This window comes from Convolutriloba macropyga, chromosome 3, assembly GCF_964194025.1.
Source record: "Convolutriloba macropyga chromosome 3, txConMacr16.3, whole genome shotgun sequence".
NCBI classification, from domain to species: domain Eukaryota; kingdom Metazoa; phylum Xenacoelomorpha; order Acoela; family Convolutidae; genus Convolutriloba; species Convolutriloba macropyga.
In genome coordinates this window covers 33,110,911-33,129,697 of record NC_134470.1, presented here as the reverse complement: position 1 = coordinate 33,129,697, position 18,787 = coordinate 33,110,911, and the positions used below count along the sequence as shown (strand labels likewise).

At 35.1% G+C, this 18,787-nt stretch overlaps 1 protein-coding gene across 2 annotated transcripts in view; it reads left to right on the top strand.

Annotated features, from left to right (window-relative positions):
* The window catches only part of LOC142337018 (uncharacterized), a 148,871-nt gene that overhangs the window by 34,394 nt on the left and 95,690 nt on the right, over window positions 1-18,787 (top strand). For both annotated transcript variants that reach the window (XM_075386051.1, XM_075386050.1), the window contains exon 4: window positions 12,403-12,546. In XM_075386051.1, the coding sequence (XP_075242166.1) occupies window positions 12,403-12,546 (144 nt within the window). The remainder of the gene's footprint in view (window positions 1-12,402; window positions 12,547-18,787) is intronic.

The window sequence follows — 18,787 nt, the reverse complement described above, 5'->3', positions numbered from 1 at the left end:
GAAATTCGCAAACTTCCGTATGAAAACACAACTTTTTTGCTAGGCAAGCTATACCAAAAATTCTTTTGTTTTACACTATAATTACACTGGTGATACTCCATACCAAGTTTGGTTTGGTTTGGACAGCTGCCTGACCCGGTCAAACAGACATATTTTTAGAAATCCTTATTCGCGAAACTCAAAAAGAACCGAATGAAATCCGTATGAAATATTTACTTTTTTGCTAGGCAAGCTAGAGCAAAAAATTTTTCTGTCCTACAGTCTACCTACACAAAGGATACTACTTGCCGACATTGGTTAGATTTGGACAACTATAAGGCCCAATCAATAACAACTACGTTTAAAATTCGTTATTCGCGAAATTCGCAAATTTCAGAATGATAATCTAAATTTTTTTCGTAGGCAAGCCAAAGCAAAAATTCATTTCCTCCTACACTTTACTTCCACCAGGGATACTCTATTCCGAGTTTGGTTTTTGTTTTGAACAACTTTTTGACCCAATCAAAAAGAACTATAGTTAAAATTCGCTAATCGCGAAATTCGCAAATTTCTGTATGAAAAACCAACCTTTTTGTTAGGCAAGCTACACCAAAAATTCTTTTTCTTCTACACTCTAATGACAGCGGTGATACTCCATACCGAGTTTGGTTTGGTTTGGACAGCTCCTTGACCCGATCAAACAGACCTATTTTTAAAATTCCTTATTCGCGAAACTCAAAAAGTTCCGTATGAAGTCAGTATGAAATACTAACTTTTTCTACTAGGCAAGCTATACCAAAAATTCTTTTTGTGCTACACTTGACGTACCCAGGAGATACTCCGTACGGAGTTAGGTTCAATTTGAACAACTTTTTGACCCAATGAAAAAGACCTATTTTTAAAATTCCCTTTTCGCGAAATTCAAAAAGTTCCGCATGAAATACTAACTTTTTTTACTAGGCAAGCTATAGCATCAACTCTTTTTGTCCTACCTTTAACCTACACAGGGGATACTCCATGCCGAGTTTGGTTCCATCTGGAAAACTCTATGACTCAATAAAAAAGAAATAAATTTAAAATTCGTTATTCGTGAAATTCAAAAAGTTCCGTATGATATGCGTATGAAATACTAACTTTTTTCCTAGGCAAGCTACAGCAAAAAATTTCTTTGTCCTACACTTTACCTACACAGGGAATACTCCATACCGAGTTTGGTTTGGTTTGGTCATCTCCTTGACCCGATAAAAAAAAACGTTTTTTAAAGTTCAGTATTTGAAAAATTCGCAAGTTTCCGTATGAAAACCTAACTTTTTTTCTAGCTAAGCTATAGCAACATTTTTTTTTCGCTTTGCACTCTACCTACACAGGGGATACACCATGCCGAGTTTGGTTCCGTCTGGACAACTCTATGACTCAATCAAAATGAACTATATTTAAAATTCGTTATTCGCGAAATTCAAAAAGTTCCGTATGAAAAGCGTATGAAAAACTAACTTTTTTCCTAAGCAAGCTACAGCAAAAACTATTTTTGTCCTACACTCTACCTACACAGGGAATACTTCATACCGAGTTTGGTTGGATTTGGACATCTGCTTGACCCGATGAAAGAGACCTATTTTTATAATTCGCAAATCGCGAATTTCGCAAATTTACGTATGAAAAAATAACTTTTTTCCTAGACGAGCTATAGCAAACATTCTTTTTCGTCTACACTCTGACTACACAGGTGATTCTCCATACCGAGTTTGGTTGGATTTGGACAACTCCTTGAACCGGTGAAAAGTCACCGAGCATTCAGTCGCTATGCCTTTTTTCAATTGGTACCAAACGCTCGGTCGGTTATAGTTTCCGAAGGGTGCATCAAAAGCATTCAACATAGTCTTAACAGTTTGCTGCGATGATATCGCAACTCATATTAACCAGTTATCAACATAAACACTCTGGTTTAAAAAAAATTAAAGATCGAGCAGTGAGCATGTGGTCATTTTCGGAGGTTTGAGGTCGAAAATTGTTAATAACTTCTCAAAAAATTATTCACTCAAAACGAGACTTAGCTCATTAGATCGACCGTAAAACGGGCTTTAAAACTATATATACAAGTACTTGTTTCTGTTAAGTACTTAGAAAATCAAAGCCGGTGAGCGTTCAGCCACTATGCTCTTTTTTCAATTGATACGAAACGCTCATTCGGTTATAGTTTCCCAAAGCGTGCCTCAAAATCATTCACCATAGTTTTAAAACTTTGGTGCGATAAAATCGCAACTCATATTAACCGGTTATCAACATAAACACTCTGATTAAAGAAAAATTGAAGATCGAGCAGTGAGCATGTGGTCATTTTCGGAGGTTTGGTCGGAAAATCGTTAATAACTTCTGAAATTCTCAACCAATCAAAACGAGACTTAGCTCATTAGATTGACCGTAAAACGGGCTTTAAAACCATATATACCATCACTTGTTTCTGTTAAGTACTTAGAAAATGAAAGCCGATGAGCATTCAGTCAATTTGACCCCCTTTTTCAACGACTCATGTGCTCGTTCTGTAATTTTTTCTCTACTTCAACAAGAAACTTACAGTAAGCAATTGAGATACAATCCCGATGGTCAGGGCAAACTTTGAGAACAGTTTTGGATCATTAAGGACAATCTGAAAGAGAAGAAATTGGTCTTTAGTGGTGATGTTTCTCTCCCCAGGAGGTCAAACCTGGGCCAATTTCCAAAAACGGCTGAATAAAAAAACGCCATTCGTACTGTTGGTAGCACTGCTTGAGATACGCATCATATTAAAAAATGAGCCTAATCGGTGAACTCTTCAAGGAGTTACAGCAAAAATAAGGTACCGTACCAAATGACCCCAGAGGAGAGATACAGCACATTCAGAGCTAAAATTGACCTTCTGAACTACATAAAACAACATATAAAAAATATATGGGAACAATCCCCATTATCAGGCGAATCTAACGCAACAATAAACAAGCCTTAAATTGCATTATAGGCGATGTGACAGAGCTCTTTATGTACTGGTACCCTGCTTCAGCAGGTCAAAAATGGGGTACATGTCCTGGCCAATTTCTCGAAAACGGCTGATCGAAACAAAACAACCCTGTATCAAAACAAAGTTTAGCTCAAGCTGGGTTTAGCAAAAAAGTTTCATCAAAATCAGTTCACTCTACAACGAGTTATTGCAAAGTAAACGTACCGTACCAAATGACCAAAAAAGAAGAGTACTCCGCCTGCAGAGCCAAAATTGAACATCTAAACCTGCAAAAACGCCATATAAAGTATACATATTCAGAATATACACTAGACGGGCTATTCAAATCACTAATTTTGTCACCAGAAGTAACAAAATTCAAAGCTTGAAAAGTGCTGTCGTATGCTGTCAACCGCTTCTGGGTCTAAAACCGAGTAAAAGTTTACTTGCCAATTTCTCTAAAACGGCTGAACAAAAAAAACATTTTTAGTACCGCTCTTAGAACTGCTTGAGATACGCAACATATTAAAAAATGAGTAGAATCGGTGCACTCTAGCAAAAATAATGTACCGTACCAAATGATCCTGTAATAGAGGTACACCACCTTCAGAGCTAAAATTGAACACCTAAATCTCTGAAAAAGCTATATAAAGTATACATATTCAGAATCTACGCTAGACAAGCTATTCAAAACACTATTTTTTTCAGTACAGTTCAAAGCTTCAAGGTGTCAACGGTGTCAACGGTGTCAAAAGCTGGTGTCAACCGCTTCTGCGGCTAAAATTGAGGTCAAGTTCCCTGGCCAATTTCTCAAAAACGGCTGAATAAAGAAACGCCATTCGTACTGTTGGTAGCACTGCTTGAGATACGCATCATATTAAAAAATGAGCCTAATCGGTGAACTCTTCAAGGAGTTACAGCAAAAATAAAGTACCGTACCAAATGACCCCAGAGGAGAGATACAGCACATTCAGAGCTAAAATTGACCTTCTGAACTACATAAAACAACATATAAAAATTATATGGGAACAATCCCCATTATCAGGCGAATCTAACGCAACAATAAACAAGCCTTAAATTGCATTATAGGCGATGTGACAGAGCTCTTTATGTACTGGTACCCTGCTTCAGCAGGTCAAAAATGGGGTACATGTCCTGGCCAATTTCTCGAAAACGGCTGATCGAAACAAAACAACCCTGTATCAAAACAAAGTTTAGCTCAAGCTGGGTTTAGCAAAAAAGTTTCATCAAAATCAGTTCACTCTACAACGAGTTATTGCAAAGTAAACGTACCGTACCAAATGACCAAAAAAGAAGAGTACTCCGCCTGCAGAGCCAAAATTGAACATCTAAACCTGCAAAAACGCCATATAAAGTATACATATTCAGAATGTACACTAGACGGGCTATTCAAATCACTAATTTTGTCACCAGAAGTAACAAAATTCAAAGCTTGAAAAGTGGTGTCGTATGCTGTCAACCGCTTCTGGGGCTAAAACCGAGTGAAAGTTTACTTGCCAATTTCTCTAAAACGGCTGATCAAAAAAAAAAACATTTTTAGTACCGCTCTTAGAACTGCTTGAGATACGCAACATATTAAAAATGAGTAGAATCGGTGCACTCTAGCAAAAATAATGTACCGTACCAAATGATCCTGTAATAGAGGTACACCACCTTCAGAGCTAAAATTGAACACCTAAATCTCTGAAAAAGCTATATAAAGTATACATATTCAGAATCTACGCTAGACAAGCTATTCAAAACACTATTTTTTTCAGTACAGTTCAAAGCTTCAAGGTGTCAACGGTGTCAACGGTGTCAAAAGCTGGTGTCAACCGCTTCTGCGGCTAAAATCGAGGTCAAGTTTACTGGACAATTTCTCAAAAACGGCTGAACAAAAAAGAACCCACCCTAGTACAGTTTGTAGCACTGCTTGAGATACGCATCATATTAAAAAATGAGCCCAATTGGTGCATTCTTCGAGGAGTTATAGTAAAATTAAGTAACCGTACCAACTGGCCCCAGAAGAGGGATACGCCATGTTCAGAGCTAAAATTGAACTTCTGAACTACATAAAATGGGGTGTAAAATATATATGGCAACAATCAGCATTATCAAACGAGTCTAACGAACTAATTATCGAGTCTAAATGAGCTAGTTTTAGTGGTCTAACATGTAGGTACAATAAAAAGTACCGGACACGAATAGGCCAAAATGGAGGTATGTGTCCTGGCCAGTTTCTCGAAAACGGCTGGAAGAAACAAAACGCTGTTTACAGGGATTCAAGTACGGCTCAAGCTGAGTTCAAATCAACAAACAGATCAAAAATCCGTTCACTCTACGAGGAGATATTCCAACATAAATGTGCCGTACCAAATGAGCAAATAGGACAGGTACTGCCCATGTAACGCTAAAATTGACCATCTGGACTACATGAAACTGCATACAAAATATATATGGGGAGACTCCCCACTAACTGAGGTTTCTGAAACACTATCATTTGTAGGGTATATCGCGTGTTTTGTTGTATCGAAATTTGGGTCACCCAGAACAGCCCAAAATTTCGACTCTTTACAAATTTAAACATTAATAATTTTCTGATAAAGCCGATTTCAGGAACCAACCACACACTGCAAGCAAGAGGGCTTCAGCGCAAACAAAATTCGAATACCCCCATTTAATTTGGTTTGGTACTTTAGGAGATATTAACAAAATACTTTTTTATAACCCAATTTTTGGGCTATCAGCCAAGCCCAAAATCTCCGGAACCGACGTAAAACAACGTGAAACAGCGTTCCCTGCGTATTTGTGGGTGTAATACTGGTCGACTTCGACGTTCTAGGTCACGGCAAACCTTCATGGTGAGTTGGGAAAAAATTTTCCACCTCACCATGAAGGTTATGATGTTTTGTGTGTTTTGACATAAAACACTATCCACAGAAAATTGATGAAATCGTGAAAAAAGAAAAATTGTCGAATTAATCCCATTATTGGATATAATTAGCTTCAACAGCCTAAATAACGTCTAGAAAACACATAACGCACGCCGAAAAACTTGTTCAATTGCGCAAAACGCCACTCAAGCATAAAAAATGAGAAGAGATTTGTTTTTCCGCCTTCATCATTGAATAACAGTTCTAAAGAATTTTTTCAGGACTGTGACAAGCCATTCCAGAGATGCGCGTCTTAATAGCAACAGATTAAGCCAAAAAATCACTCGTTTTGGTCGAAAACTGAATGAGAAATTCGAAAGAGTACAAAGCATTAAGTTCCTTTCTCAATGTGGTAATCGAATTCTTTCCCCCAATATTTTTTGATTTGGGCGACTTAAAAAACCAATAAACACTGCAAGCAAGGGGGTTTAGGGCCAACGAAATGCGACAATGGCAGTCCAATTTAGTGCAGTAGTTTTGGAGAAATCGTCAAGAAACATGAAGCGTATCCCCGACTTTTGGGCTAATGGGAGACACCAACTTCTCAAACAATTAAGCAGAACGACTAAAAACGGCGCCACGTAGATAATTCTGAAAGCTATTCAGGTCCACTATGTAGTTACTGAAGACCTAAAACCTCTATTGCGAAATGGGAAAACTCCCACCTAGCCTTAAAGGCCAGGGTGTTTTGTGTGTTTTGATAAAAAAAAGAATTCAAACAAGAATTTCATTATCTCGCAAAAAATGCAAAAATTGTTGAATTCACAAAACCAAAACTTTTTAAAAGCTCCGTGGACCTAAACAAAACCTAAATAACACAAATTGCAGGTAAATATACCCCCAATTAGAAGAATAACAACATCAAAACTAAAGAACGTTTTCAAACATAATAACTTTTTAATTTTCTTAAACTTATTAAAACCTTCTGAGAAGGCCGATTTCAGTAAATAATTAAATACTGGAAACAAGAAGAACTCATTTTAAAACAAACGCAATCCTGCTTGTATAAGTTGACTCAGTAGTTTAGGCGAAATCATAAGAAACGTGAAACAAGCTCCGATCTTTCTGCCAGCAATTTATAATTTTCGAACAGAATCTAGAAAAACAATATAAAACTGGCCCTCGGAGAAATTCAGAATCGAACACCAGCGCAGTCAGAATTTTCTGGACGCTGAAAATCTCTTCCATGAATTAGGAACATTTTCCCAACTCGCCGCATAGTCCAGGGTGTTTTGAGTGATTTGTCAAAAAAAGAAGTCACACAAGAGCTTCATAAATTTAAAAAAGAAGACATATTGAATTATTAAATTCCGAAAACTGAGGATTCCAAAAAGTTAATGGATTAGAAAAGGCCTTAAAACACAGTTTGCAAGTAGAAATACCACAAATGAAGAAAAACTGCATCAAGACTAAAATCTTTTTGAAAAAATAATTTTTTAAAACTTTTTTTAAACTTAGAGTCTAATAACCTTCTGAGCAGGCCTATTTCAGTAATAATATAAAACAAATAGTCAAGAAGAAAATAAAATCTACAAAACTCAATTATGTACTTCTTAATTGGCTCAGTAGTTTAGGAAAAAATTATTAGTAACGGGAAGCCTGCACCGAATTTTCTGCCAATAAGACATAAATTTCACACAAAATCCAGCAAAGCGAATGAAACCTGCCCTTCAGACTTAATTCAGGACTCAAAACAAGCATATTTTGTAATTTCTTGAGACCGAAGGCCTCTACCACGAAGTACGAACAATTTGCCACCTCCCCGCAAAAGCCAATGTAATTTGTGTGTTTTGACAAAAAAGAACTCAAACAAGAATTTAACGATTTCGCAAAAAATTAAATCTTTTTGACTTCCCAAAAACAAGTATTCCAAAAGCTTCAGGGAGCCAAGCGAAAACTAAATAACACAATTTGCAAGTATCAATACCACGAAGTTGAAGAAAAACTATATCAAAACTAAAAAAACGTAATGCAACACTAAAGTGTCTGATTTTCTTTTAAAATTTACTGCCTAATAACCTTCGAAGCAAGCCAGTTTCATTAACCAATTAAAAAGGGTTGTCAGGAAAAAACTTACCATCAGCAAAACGCGACTATGCTCGTATAAATTGGCTCAGTAGTTTAGCAAAAACCATCAGAAATTGGAAGAGCCCTCCGAAACATTTCTAATGTACCCCTTTTTGAAGTATTGACCTGAAAGCAAAACTTTTTCGTTTATGAGCATTCCTACAGATAGGTGATCCCACAAAAAGAAAATGGACGACATGCAACAACTCTTTGACTCAGAGGGTCGCATTATATTTTCGAATAAGCATACGAATTTTGAGACATTGACGAAATAGCTAAACCTGACGTTATATATCACTAATCGTACATTTCTCTATAACACAGCCAACTTTAGCCCAGAAAACGCTTTTTTCATCTTTTTGACCTGCCTAAGCCTAATTGAAAAGAAATTAGAACAAATTTTACAAAAAAACCAGACGAATTTTTGTGTTTCCGAATTTCACATTTGTAAGGTACCCTTTTTTGAAGTATTGATCTGAAAGCAAAACTTTGTCGTTCATTCAATAAGCCACCTTTAATCTACAGCTCATGGGAGAAGGTCCTAAAAGGGCAAAAAGGAAGTAGCCAGGCAACGCATGGATCATAAGTCTTCTTCAAAAACCTATTAATGAAAATTTTTCATGAAGTTCGAAAATTTCTTCACCTGGTTCACCAATTCTTTGACAATTTTTTCTACAAGTCAAGAATTTTGCATCTGTTTCTACACAAACTGTGAAAATACAATGTCACCGCCACCAAAAGAGCCTTCATAAAATTTTTAACTCGTCTTGTTCAGAAAGCTATCAACGATAGTTCTTCATGAGGTTCGACATTTTCTTCACCTTATTCTACAATTCTTGGACAATTTCTTATACAAGTGAAAAAATTTCCATCTGTCTTGACACAAACTCTAAAAGTGCATTATCATGGCGTTAGCAATCTGTAAGATCTATGCTGAATTCAACGCTAAATATGTAAGACCTACGCTAAATTCAACGCAAAATATGTAAGATCTACGCCAAGTTCAACGCAAAATATGTAAGATCTACGCAAAATTCAACACAAAGTATGTAAAATTGGCGTTGAATGCGTTGATTTTATGTAAGATCTACGCTAAATACCACGAAGTACGAACAATTTGCCACCTCCCCGCAAAAGCCAATGTAATTTGTGTGTTTTGACAAAAAAGAACTCAAACAAGAATTTCACGATTTCGCAAAAAATTAAATCTTTTTGACTTCCCAAAAACAAGTATTCCAAAAGCTTCAGGGAGCCAATCGAAAACTAAATAACACAATTTGCAAGTATCAATACCACGAAGTTGAAGAAAAACTATATCAAAACTAAAAAAACGTAATGCAACACTAAAGTGTCTGATTTTCTTTTAAAATTTACCGCCTAATAACCCTCGAAGCAGGCCAGTTTCATTAACCAATTAAAAAGGGTTGTCAGGAAAAAACTTACCATCAGCAAAACGCGACTATGCTCGTATAAATTGGCTCAGTAGTTTAGCAAAAACCATCAGAAATGGGAAGCGCCCTCCGAAACATTTCTAATGTACCCCTTTTTGAAGTATTGACCTGAAAGCAAAACTTTTTCGTTTATGAGCATTCCTACAGAAAGGTGATCCCACAAAAAGAAAATGGACGACATGCAACAACTCTTTGACTCAGAGGGTCGCATTATATTTTCGAATAAGCATACGAATTTTGAGACATTGACGAAATAGCTAAACCTGACGTTATATATCACTAATCGTACATTTCTCTATAACACAGCCAACTTTAGCCCAGAAAACGCTTTTTTCATCTTTTTGACCTGCCTAAGCCTAATTGAAAAGAAATTAGAACAAATTTTACAAAAAAACCAGACGAATTTTTGTGTTTCCGAATTTCACATTTGTGAGGTACCCTTTTTTGAAGTATTGATCTGAAAGCAAAACTTTGTCGTTCATTCAATAAGCCACCTTTAATCTACAGCTCATGGGAGAAGGTCCCAAAAGGGCAAAAAGGAAGTAGCCAAGCAACGCATGGACCATAAGTCTTCTTCAAAAACCTATTAATGAAAATTTTTCATGAAGTTCGAAAATTTCTTCACCTGGTTCACCAATTCATTGACAATTTTTTCTACAAGTCAAGAATTTTGCATCTGTTTCTACACAAACTGTGAAAATACAATGTCACCGCCACCAAAAGAGCCTTCATAAAATTTTTAACTCGTCTTGTTCAGAAAGCTATCAACGATAGTTCTTCATGAGGTTCGACATTTTCTTCACCTTATTCTACAATTCTTGGACAATTTCTTATACAAGTGAAAAAATTTCCATCTGTCTTGACACAAACTCTAAAAGTGCATTATCAAGGCGTTAGCAATCTGTAAGATCTATGCTAAATTCAACGCTAAATATGTAAGACCTACGCTAAATTCAACGCAAAATATGTAAGATCTACGCCAAGTTCAACGCAAAATATGTAAGATCTACGCAAAATTCAACACAAAGTATGTAAAATTGGCGTTGAATGCGTTGATTTTATGTAAGATCTAGGCTAAATTCAACGCAAAATATGTAAGATCTACACTAAATTTAACGCAAAATATGTAAGATCTACGCTAAATTCAACGCAAAGTATGTAAGATTGGCGTTGAATGCGTTGAATTTATGTAAGATCTACGCTAAATTCAACGCAGAACATGTAAGATCTACGCTAATTTCAACGCAAAATATGTAAGATCTACGCTAAATTTCAACGCAAAATTATGTAAGATTGGCATTGAATGCGTTGAATTTATGTAAGATCTACGCTCAAGCGTTGATCTCACAGAAATTCAACACATTCAACGCCAATCTTACATATTTTTGCGTTTTTTAGCTTTGACACCTGGCTGCATTTCCCCTGGGATTTACTTCTACACAAAACTAAAAAGTGCATTATCAGGGCAACAACAGCAAGATCCATAGAGAATGTAAGCCAATCCAATTTGCATCCCGTTTCCTCAATTCTGCAGAACTCAAACGCACAACCAATGATCTGGCCCGATACGATACAGTAAATTTTCTGTAGATCAAAGTTTTATTATTGCAGCACCAATTTCTGTATTTTTTTTTGTGCGGAGCCTGGATAAGATTTAAGATTTACACCCGTTCAGAAGAAGGAAATAAGTGGACAAAACAGTGTAATTGTAGTGTATAAGTAAGAGTGTAATTTCTTCAAAATTGCGGTGTATTTCTAAGAGTGTAATCGCTTCAAAAATACACTTTTCACTCTTGTCCCCACTAAAAATTGGACGAAAGAGTGTAATCAAAAGTAATTTTTAAGAGTGTAAAAAGAGTGGATTAAAGAGTGTAAAGAGTGTAAAAAGAGTGTAATTTTTTCAAAATTACACTCTTACACTCTTTTCCCTGCTATTTAAGAGTGGAAAAGGCTTTACACCCTTAATCTCGCTTAATAACGGTGGACTAGGGGTGGGCACCTCGGCCCGAGTAGTTCCATGTTTTAAATCACTCTTTCTCTAGACGTCTTTCAACTTTTAAACGAAAGTCTTTCAAGTTTACTCAAAACCTTTTTAAGGCCAATGAGAAAATACCATGCAATGAAGTAGAATAATAGTAGTGTATCGCTTTTGAACGTATGATAACTTAATTTTATCTAAAAAAATTTTTTAATGGATCGAATCGACAACTTCATCTAATCTCATCTTTGTTCTAATGTACAGAAATCTTTATGCTAATTGGCGATAGTATATTCAACAACCATCTTCGAGAGTGTTTTGTTTATGTTCTCATAGGTATTCTTAGATACTAAAAATAGGTCTAAAAGAGAAAATTTATTAGCTCCAAAATAATCAGATTTTTGCTTTGACCCTACATTGCACTCTATCATTCAATGTTCGTTTTTGGCGTGACATAAAGGATGATATAAATCATATGCATACACAAAAACGCTAACATTTCTGCTTTGCTGGGCCTAAAAACGCTAACATTTCTGCTTTTCTGCTGGGCCTAAATGTGGCAGAAAGTTTGAACGACCGCGAAAACTTTTTTCGGTTATCCGCTGCATTTTTGGTAACATATTTCAAATGAGTTAGTCAGTGACTATAGTTTGAGGTGGTATCTACATTTTGAGTTTTTGGTATAGTTACTTTGAGCGGCAGGTCGGGAATAGCTGTGCGAAAATCACAGGTGCGCAAGTTACCTTGGTTTCTCTACACTCACCGAAAGCAAAGTATTCATGCTCAGTGAGACAATGATATGGACCAGTTAGACAAGACTGGTACTGCAAAATTATTCTCGCAGAGTTTCCAAATGCAATCTTGAAGAATTTTGGCGTTAGGTGACTTTTTTATAAGATGTTAAGAAATGGTGAAAGCTTCGAGCAGAATTTACTATAATGTCTGCAGAAGTTCTTCTAAGCGTTGAATTTCCTGCAGTAGTTTTTGCAAATTGTTAATCGTTTGAGCTCTATGTTTTAGACCCCGTGCCACCATATGATCTCAGAGCAGATTTGATCAACGGGACAACAGGAGCGGTTTTTCATAGACGTCTTAGTGGAATAAACCCTTCTTTTTATGTTCTCGGAGTTCACGAGGACAACAGAGAGTTGGACACGTTTCAAGGTCTGTTTTTATGTACACCTACTATATAACTTAGTGTGTGTTTGTGCATACCATTATGGGTGAGATGTTTGGGCACAGATAGAAATGATCCAAAGGTTAATTACACTTTATTAATCAATGCTTGCCTTGGATTGATTCGAAAGAAAAGTTAAAGTGTACTTTCAAGTTCATTATTTAAACTTATTCAATTTTCAAGAACCCTGGTTTAATATTCAGCTCATTTATACCTGAAACATGGAGGCTGGACAATGTGTGTTTGAACATAATTTTCGGACCCCACTCATTCACGGTTTTGTCTTAATTGTCTTCCAAAGGAGGAAGATATAGATAAATTTAAAAAATTCACATAATATTCTAAAATAGTTTCGATATGAAAAAACTGCTTTAGAGGAACCACTAAATTTTGCTGCATAAGAGTGCCGATGAGATCTGCCATTAACGCAAGTACGAGACAAGACAAACAACAAAATCAAATAAAAGCAACAAAAACTAATTACGGTCAAAACCAAGAATACTTTTTTGTAAAAAGCATTTTTGATTACCAAATCCAAATAGCATCACTTAAATCACAAATTAAATGAATTAACTTTACTTCAAAAAAACTTACGCGAACTGTCCTCATACAAGATAACTGAACAGATCAGATAACTAGATAAAGTAACTAGGCAAAAGTAAAGATAACTAGGCAAAAGTAATAAATCTTATTCTATTGGAACAGAAAAGTGAAAATCTTAAAAACAGAGAGCTAACAACTTAATTATTTGAAAAGTGGCATTTATTCCTCCATTAGAAGCCATTGAGACCTGTTTTATATAGAATGTATCACGATACAAGCAGAACAACAAATACAGCCGTATTAAAAAATATTCATAGTTTAAGATAAAAACTTTTCTGAAGCCGTTAAAAAATAATATATTGCCTGAAAACATTAGATATGCTCAATATTGCCTTCTATCTACGCCTTTTATAAAATATGTAACCTTTAACTAAAACAAAAATCCAACAAGACAATAAAAATCAATAACTTATGTACGATCAAATCGTTAAAACCACTACTGAAAACACAAAAAATGTAAAGAAGAACGCATTTTAATTCACTCGAAAGAATATGTGGCCACTCTTTGCTGACAAGAAGCTACATGTTTGACAGAAAAAAATATAAAGTGGCAAATTTCGGAAATCCGTTTTAATAGAACGAATATTTTTAAAAAGCACAACAACCATAAGCTCTCATCCAAAAATACTTAATAATTTTCTCGTAACTCCTTAGAAAGCTGTTAGGAGACGCCAATTGTAAGACCTCAAAGTAACTGCGATTTTTTCAAACATAATTTTGAAACCACAAAAATTGAGCATCTCACCAAGATTATGGTATACTTTTACTGGGCAGCATTCACGGAAGCATTAATGGAAATTTTAATCAAGAAAGCTTCAAAAAGAAATTACTTTGGTTTGTAATAAACATAAAAAGAAAATCGCGGAATAATTTTAAGTAAAAAGGCAGAGCGCCAATGCCATCGCAAAAATTTTGAATCGTAAAAATTCACGACTAGATTGAATCTAGCCTTGGTGTTGCTGCTAGTCCATTAAAAAAATTTTAAGTTTTTTCGTCTAAGTATTTGTGAAATAGATGATAAATAGACAAAACGTCAATATATATATATATATATATATATATATATATATATAAATATATATATATATATATATATATATATATATATATATATATAACAAATTATGAATTGCGGACAATTATCGACGAATTAAATCAGCTGAAAAAACAAGCAAAATTTAGTTTCCAGATTCCTCTCAAGAGAAGTTGAATTAAAATTAGCTCTCTTTGGAGATAAAGAAGATATTTTGTTCTCCTTTTGACAATTTCTACAAAAATTGCAAGGGAAGCATTTTTGGTGCCATTTTTGATGAAAAATGCTAAATTTTGAAAAAAAATTTAGCCTAAGCTCTAGATTAAAAATTGGATCAAAAAGTTCAACAACACCCCCTCTGTCTGACAATTAAAAATCAATAACACTGTTCTTAACAATTTTAAAAGTGTCTCAAACCCACAGACAGAAAATGTGAACAAAAAACACGAAATTGTTTTCCAAATTTTCAACCTCCATAACTCTGCGGAGAAGGCGGAAATAAAAAAAAATCTTTAAATTCATATTTTGCACTGCACGGGTCTTCTAATGATACCACTCACAAATCTCTGCGATGTACATATCTATCAGCCTATAGTAGTATGCTCATCTGCTATATGACTGGAGGGGGGGGGGTCCCGACCCACCTGCAAAGAACTTTACCACCGATAAACTGATGTTCTCTCAGTGAAATCAAGTTTTTTGTTTAAGTTTCACCAGTCTGAGAGACTTTTCTTGTGATACGTTGACTGGTGAAACTTGAACAAAAACTTGATTTCACTGAGAGAAAATCAGTTTTTCGGTGGTAAAGTTCTTTGCAGAGAGGGGTGTCCGAACCCCCCTCTCTCCAGTCATATAGCAGCTACCGGTTGCTGGTGTGCTGGCGTTAAGGCAACCTAGAGCAGTTCCTCATTTGCTCGACGGTAAAAACTATTTTTCCATAGAACTAGAAATTTTCCTTTAAGGTCCTAAATTGGTCTGAAATGGATTTTCGATGTACATATCTATCAGCCTATAGTAGTATGCTCATCTGCTATATAACTGGAGGGGGGGGGGGGGGTCCTGACCCCCCTGCAAAGAACTTTACCACCGAAAAACTGATGTTCTCTCAGTGAAATCAAGTTTTTTTGTTTGAGTTTCACCAGTCTGAGAGACTTTTCTTGTGATACGTTGACTGGTGAAACTTGAACAAAAACTTGATTTCACTGAGAGAAAATCAGTTTTTCGGTGGTAAAGTTATTTGCAGAGAGGGGTGTCCGAACCCCCCTCTCTCCAGTCATATAGCAGCTACCGGTTGCTGGTGTGCTGGCGTTAAGGCAACCTAGAGCAGTTCCTCATTTGCTCGACGGTAAAAACTATTTTTCCATAGAACTAGAAATTTTCCTTTAAGGTCCTAAAATGGTCTGAAATGGATTTTCCGCTATGAAAGAGCACTCAAAAGTCATTTTTTGTTGACTTCACTGTTTTCACCTGTGCACTAGGGGGGTTGAAAAACTAAAAAAATTTCCAAATTTTTCGGAGTCATAAAAATCTATGGAATGGATTTTGCGCTATGAAAGAGCCTTCAAATGTGATTTTTTGTTGACTTAATTGTTTTTCAGATATGCAGTATGGGGGGTCGAAACATAAAAAATTTTCAAACTTTTGAGAAAATATTTCGAAAATTTTTCAAAGTCGTAAAAGTGTTTGAAATGGATTTTGCGCTATGAAAGAGCACTCAAAAGCGATTTTTGTGGACATCATTTTGTTCAGCCAAGTAGGACCGGAACAACTCAGTTTCTGATATAGTCTGAAATATGTCAAGAGCAGTCGGGAGCAGTTTTAAATGACAATACTATTGCAAGTGTGCAGTATGATGTGGAAAGCGTGTCTTTATTTTTTATTTACATTTGTAACTATGTATGTTTCTATCTAAACAAGTACGTATGTTTGCATGCATTTGTTCAAAATTGTGAATTTTATGTCTGAATGAATAATTGAAAGAAATGAAAGAATGAAAATTTTAGGTATAAAATTATGCGTATTCATGTATATTATAATGAGAGTATATATGAAAGTGTATATTTGTTTATAAGTAAATACAACTGTGCTTAAGTTTAGTAATATGTTCGTATGAGTTTAAGCTGAAATGCATATTTGGGTGTAGAAACTGTAAATGTGTGTTAATGTCAAGACCCTCTTGGTTTTATGTCTGTATGTTTTTCTATATGTATACAGTGGAGTGTATGTATATATGTGTCTGAATGTATTTATGTATTTATATCCTTGCAAGTCAGACGAGAGAGAGAGAGAGAGAGAGAGAGAGAGAGGGAGGGAGATAAGCCCTGGAGGGCAATTTAATCTCCTAGAAGAATGTTGTTATTTGTCTCCACGATCCAATAATATTATATCTTGCAAACTGATTTTGACCTAGAGCGTTGATAAACTCGGTCCTTTAAATATTGGCAAGCAAAATGTCACAACCGAAGACAATAATTTTTTGATATTCTGAGCATCCTTTTTTGAAAATTGAATTTTATACACCTATCTAGCTACCATATTACACACTCTCAAGATTTTTTAAAGAAAAAAAATTAAATTCATGCTCTTTGTCTTTTAATCCTTGGCAAGAAAATGATAAAATGTTGCAACACAGAAGAGAAAAACAACTTTTTGATGTTCTGAGCATGCTCTTTTGAAAACAGATTTCTCTCCACTTATTCAGCTACCCGTCTAGGAATGAGCAAGATTATTTACAGGAAAAATTTGTACGAGATGAATTGTTGAGAGATATACAACAAATTGAGCTAAGTAAAAAGACTAAACTCTGTAAAAAACCGAAAAAGTTGGTGGAAAAACTATGATAAGCAGGAGCAGCTGAACTTTTTGGTTAAATAAAGTAGAATGATAGGAATTCATCAGGAGCGTGAATCAGACCAAAAGTGTAATGATGTAAAAGAAGAGTAGTTTGCAATGGAACTGTAAAAAGCGCTAAAATTTTCAAAACTTAATTAACCACTTTATCAATTAGGCAAGAACAAACGCAAACTATTGATCCGTGGGTGGTTGCTAGAAACAGCTTCAGAAATGTATAGGTCTTGTTTGCGTATAGGTAATAGCAATAATGGAAATTGGGGGGCTGGGACTGAAATATTAAACAATAGCGAAACGCATCTTCAGTAAATGCTTCCGATAAACTCAACTATTGAACACTGCATGTAAGGTACCAGAGCACCTCAGCAACCAGAAATCAAAAACGTTCATTATAGTGTCTTCTTGGATCAAATTTACTGCGTTCAGTAGCCCTGTGTTAATATTTTGGATTACTTATTGTTCTGTCCACCTTTTAAAATGAGATTACGGTAACGATATTTCCAAGAACATCAGAAAGAGGTAAAACCAAAGGAATCCAAAATTAAAAAGGAGCAGAGTCTTTATAACATATAATTGGGCTAAGTAGTCTGGCCAACAAATTGGATTTTAACACATCACTACTGCTACCTACTACTGCTACTGCTTACTACTACTACCTACAACTACTATCTACAATTAGTACCTACTACCTACTGCTACTACTACTACTACTACTACTACTACTACTACTACTACTACTACTACTACTACTACTACTACTACTAGTACTACTACTACTACTACTGCTAACTACTAGTACTACATACAACTACTACTAGGTACTATTACTAACTACTACAACTACTTATTGGTTCTAAGTTACACTAGTACCTACTACTACTTCATTTTAATACCTTCAAATTTTACCTATAATGTACTAACTATCTACAACAATGTGTTTCTGTTTTTTTTAAAAAAAATGAATACAATTTTTATATCTAGAGACTCGTTGAGCATAAAAAACAGAAGCTTTTATCTATCTCAAGGTAATGTGTCCTGACTGACACCGACCGATAGAATTTACCCGCCAATAATTTCAACAAATCAATAAGTGTTTGAAGTTTTTTCAATGATATAAAAAACGCTGAAGCTTTGTCGTATACATTAACTCAACAAATTTCAGCTCAATGTTGATTTGTTTATTAACAAATAAAAAATTTATGGTATGATATATCTGGTTGATATTTAATTATTTAAATCAATGAAGGGTTTTTTGTTTAGCGAACCAGTCTAGTTTTTAGAACTTCAAATAAGTTTTATTGCTATGTTTTTTTTTGAAGTGCAAATTTGTGTGTACTTTTTTTACTTATGAGGGATCAGTCATAAACTTAAGTTCTTTGTTCAGATGCTGTTTTTTTGTTTATTCAATGTACGACGTCTGATTTCATTTGCAATTACTTGATAGACATGAAACGCAAAATTTCCAATATGAAGGATTGTATAGCGTAAACATTGACTCGTACACAATGGCGTTGCATTATGTCTTTTTATAATTTCAACTTTATAGAAACATGCTTCCTTCAAAAATTCCATACTGTGCATCGTAATGGAAACAAAAACACTTTTCAACGTACCTATATTATCCAAAAAAACTGAGGTTTTACTCTATAGAGTTGTTTCCGTATGTTTATTCAGAGTTCCCTGTTGTTTTAGATGTCAGGTAGTACACAGTTTTTTTCTGAATCCTTACGTTTCAAAAAATT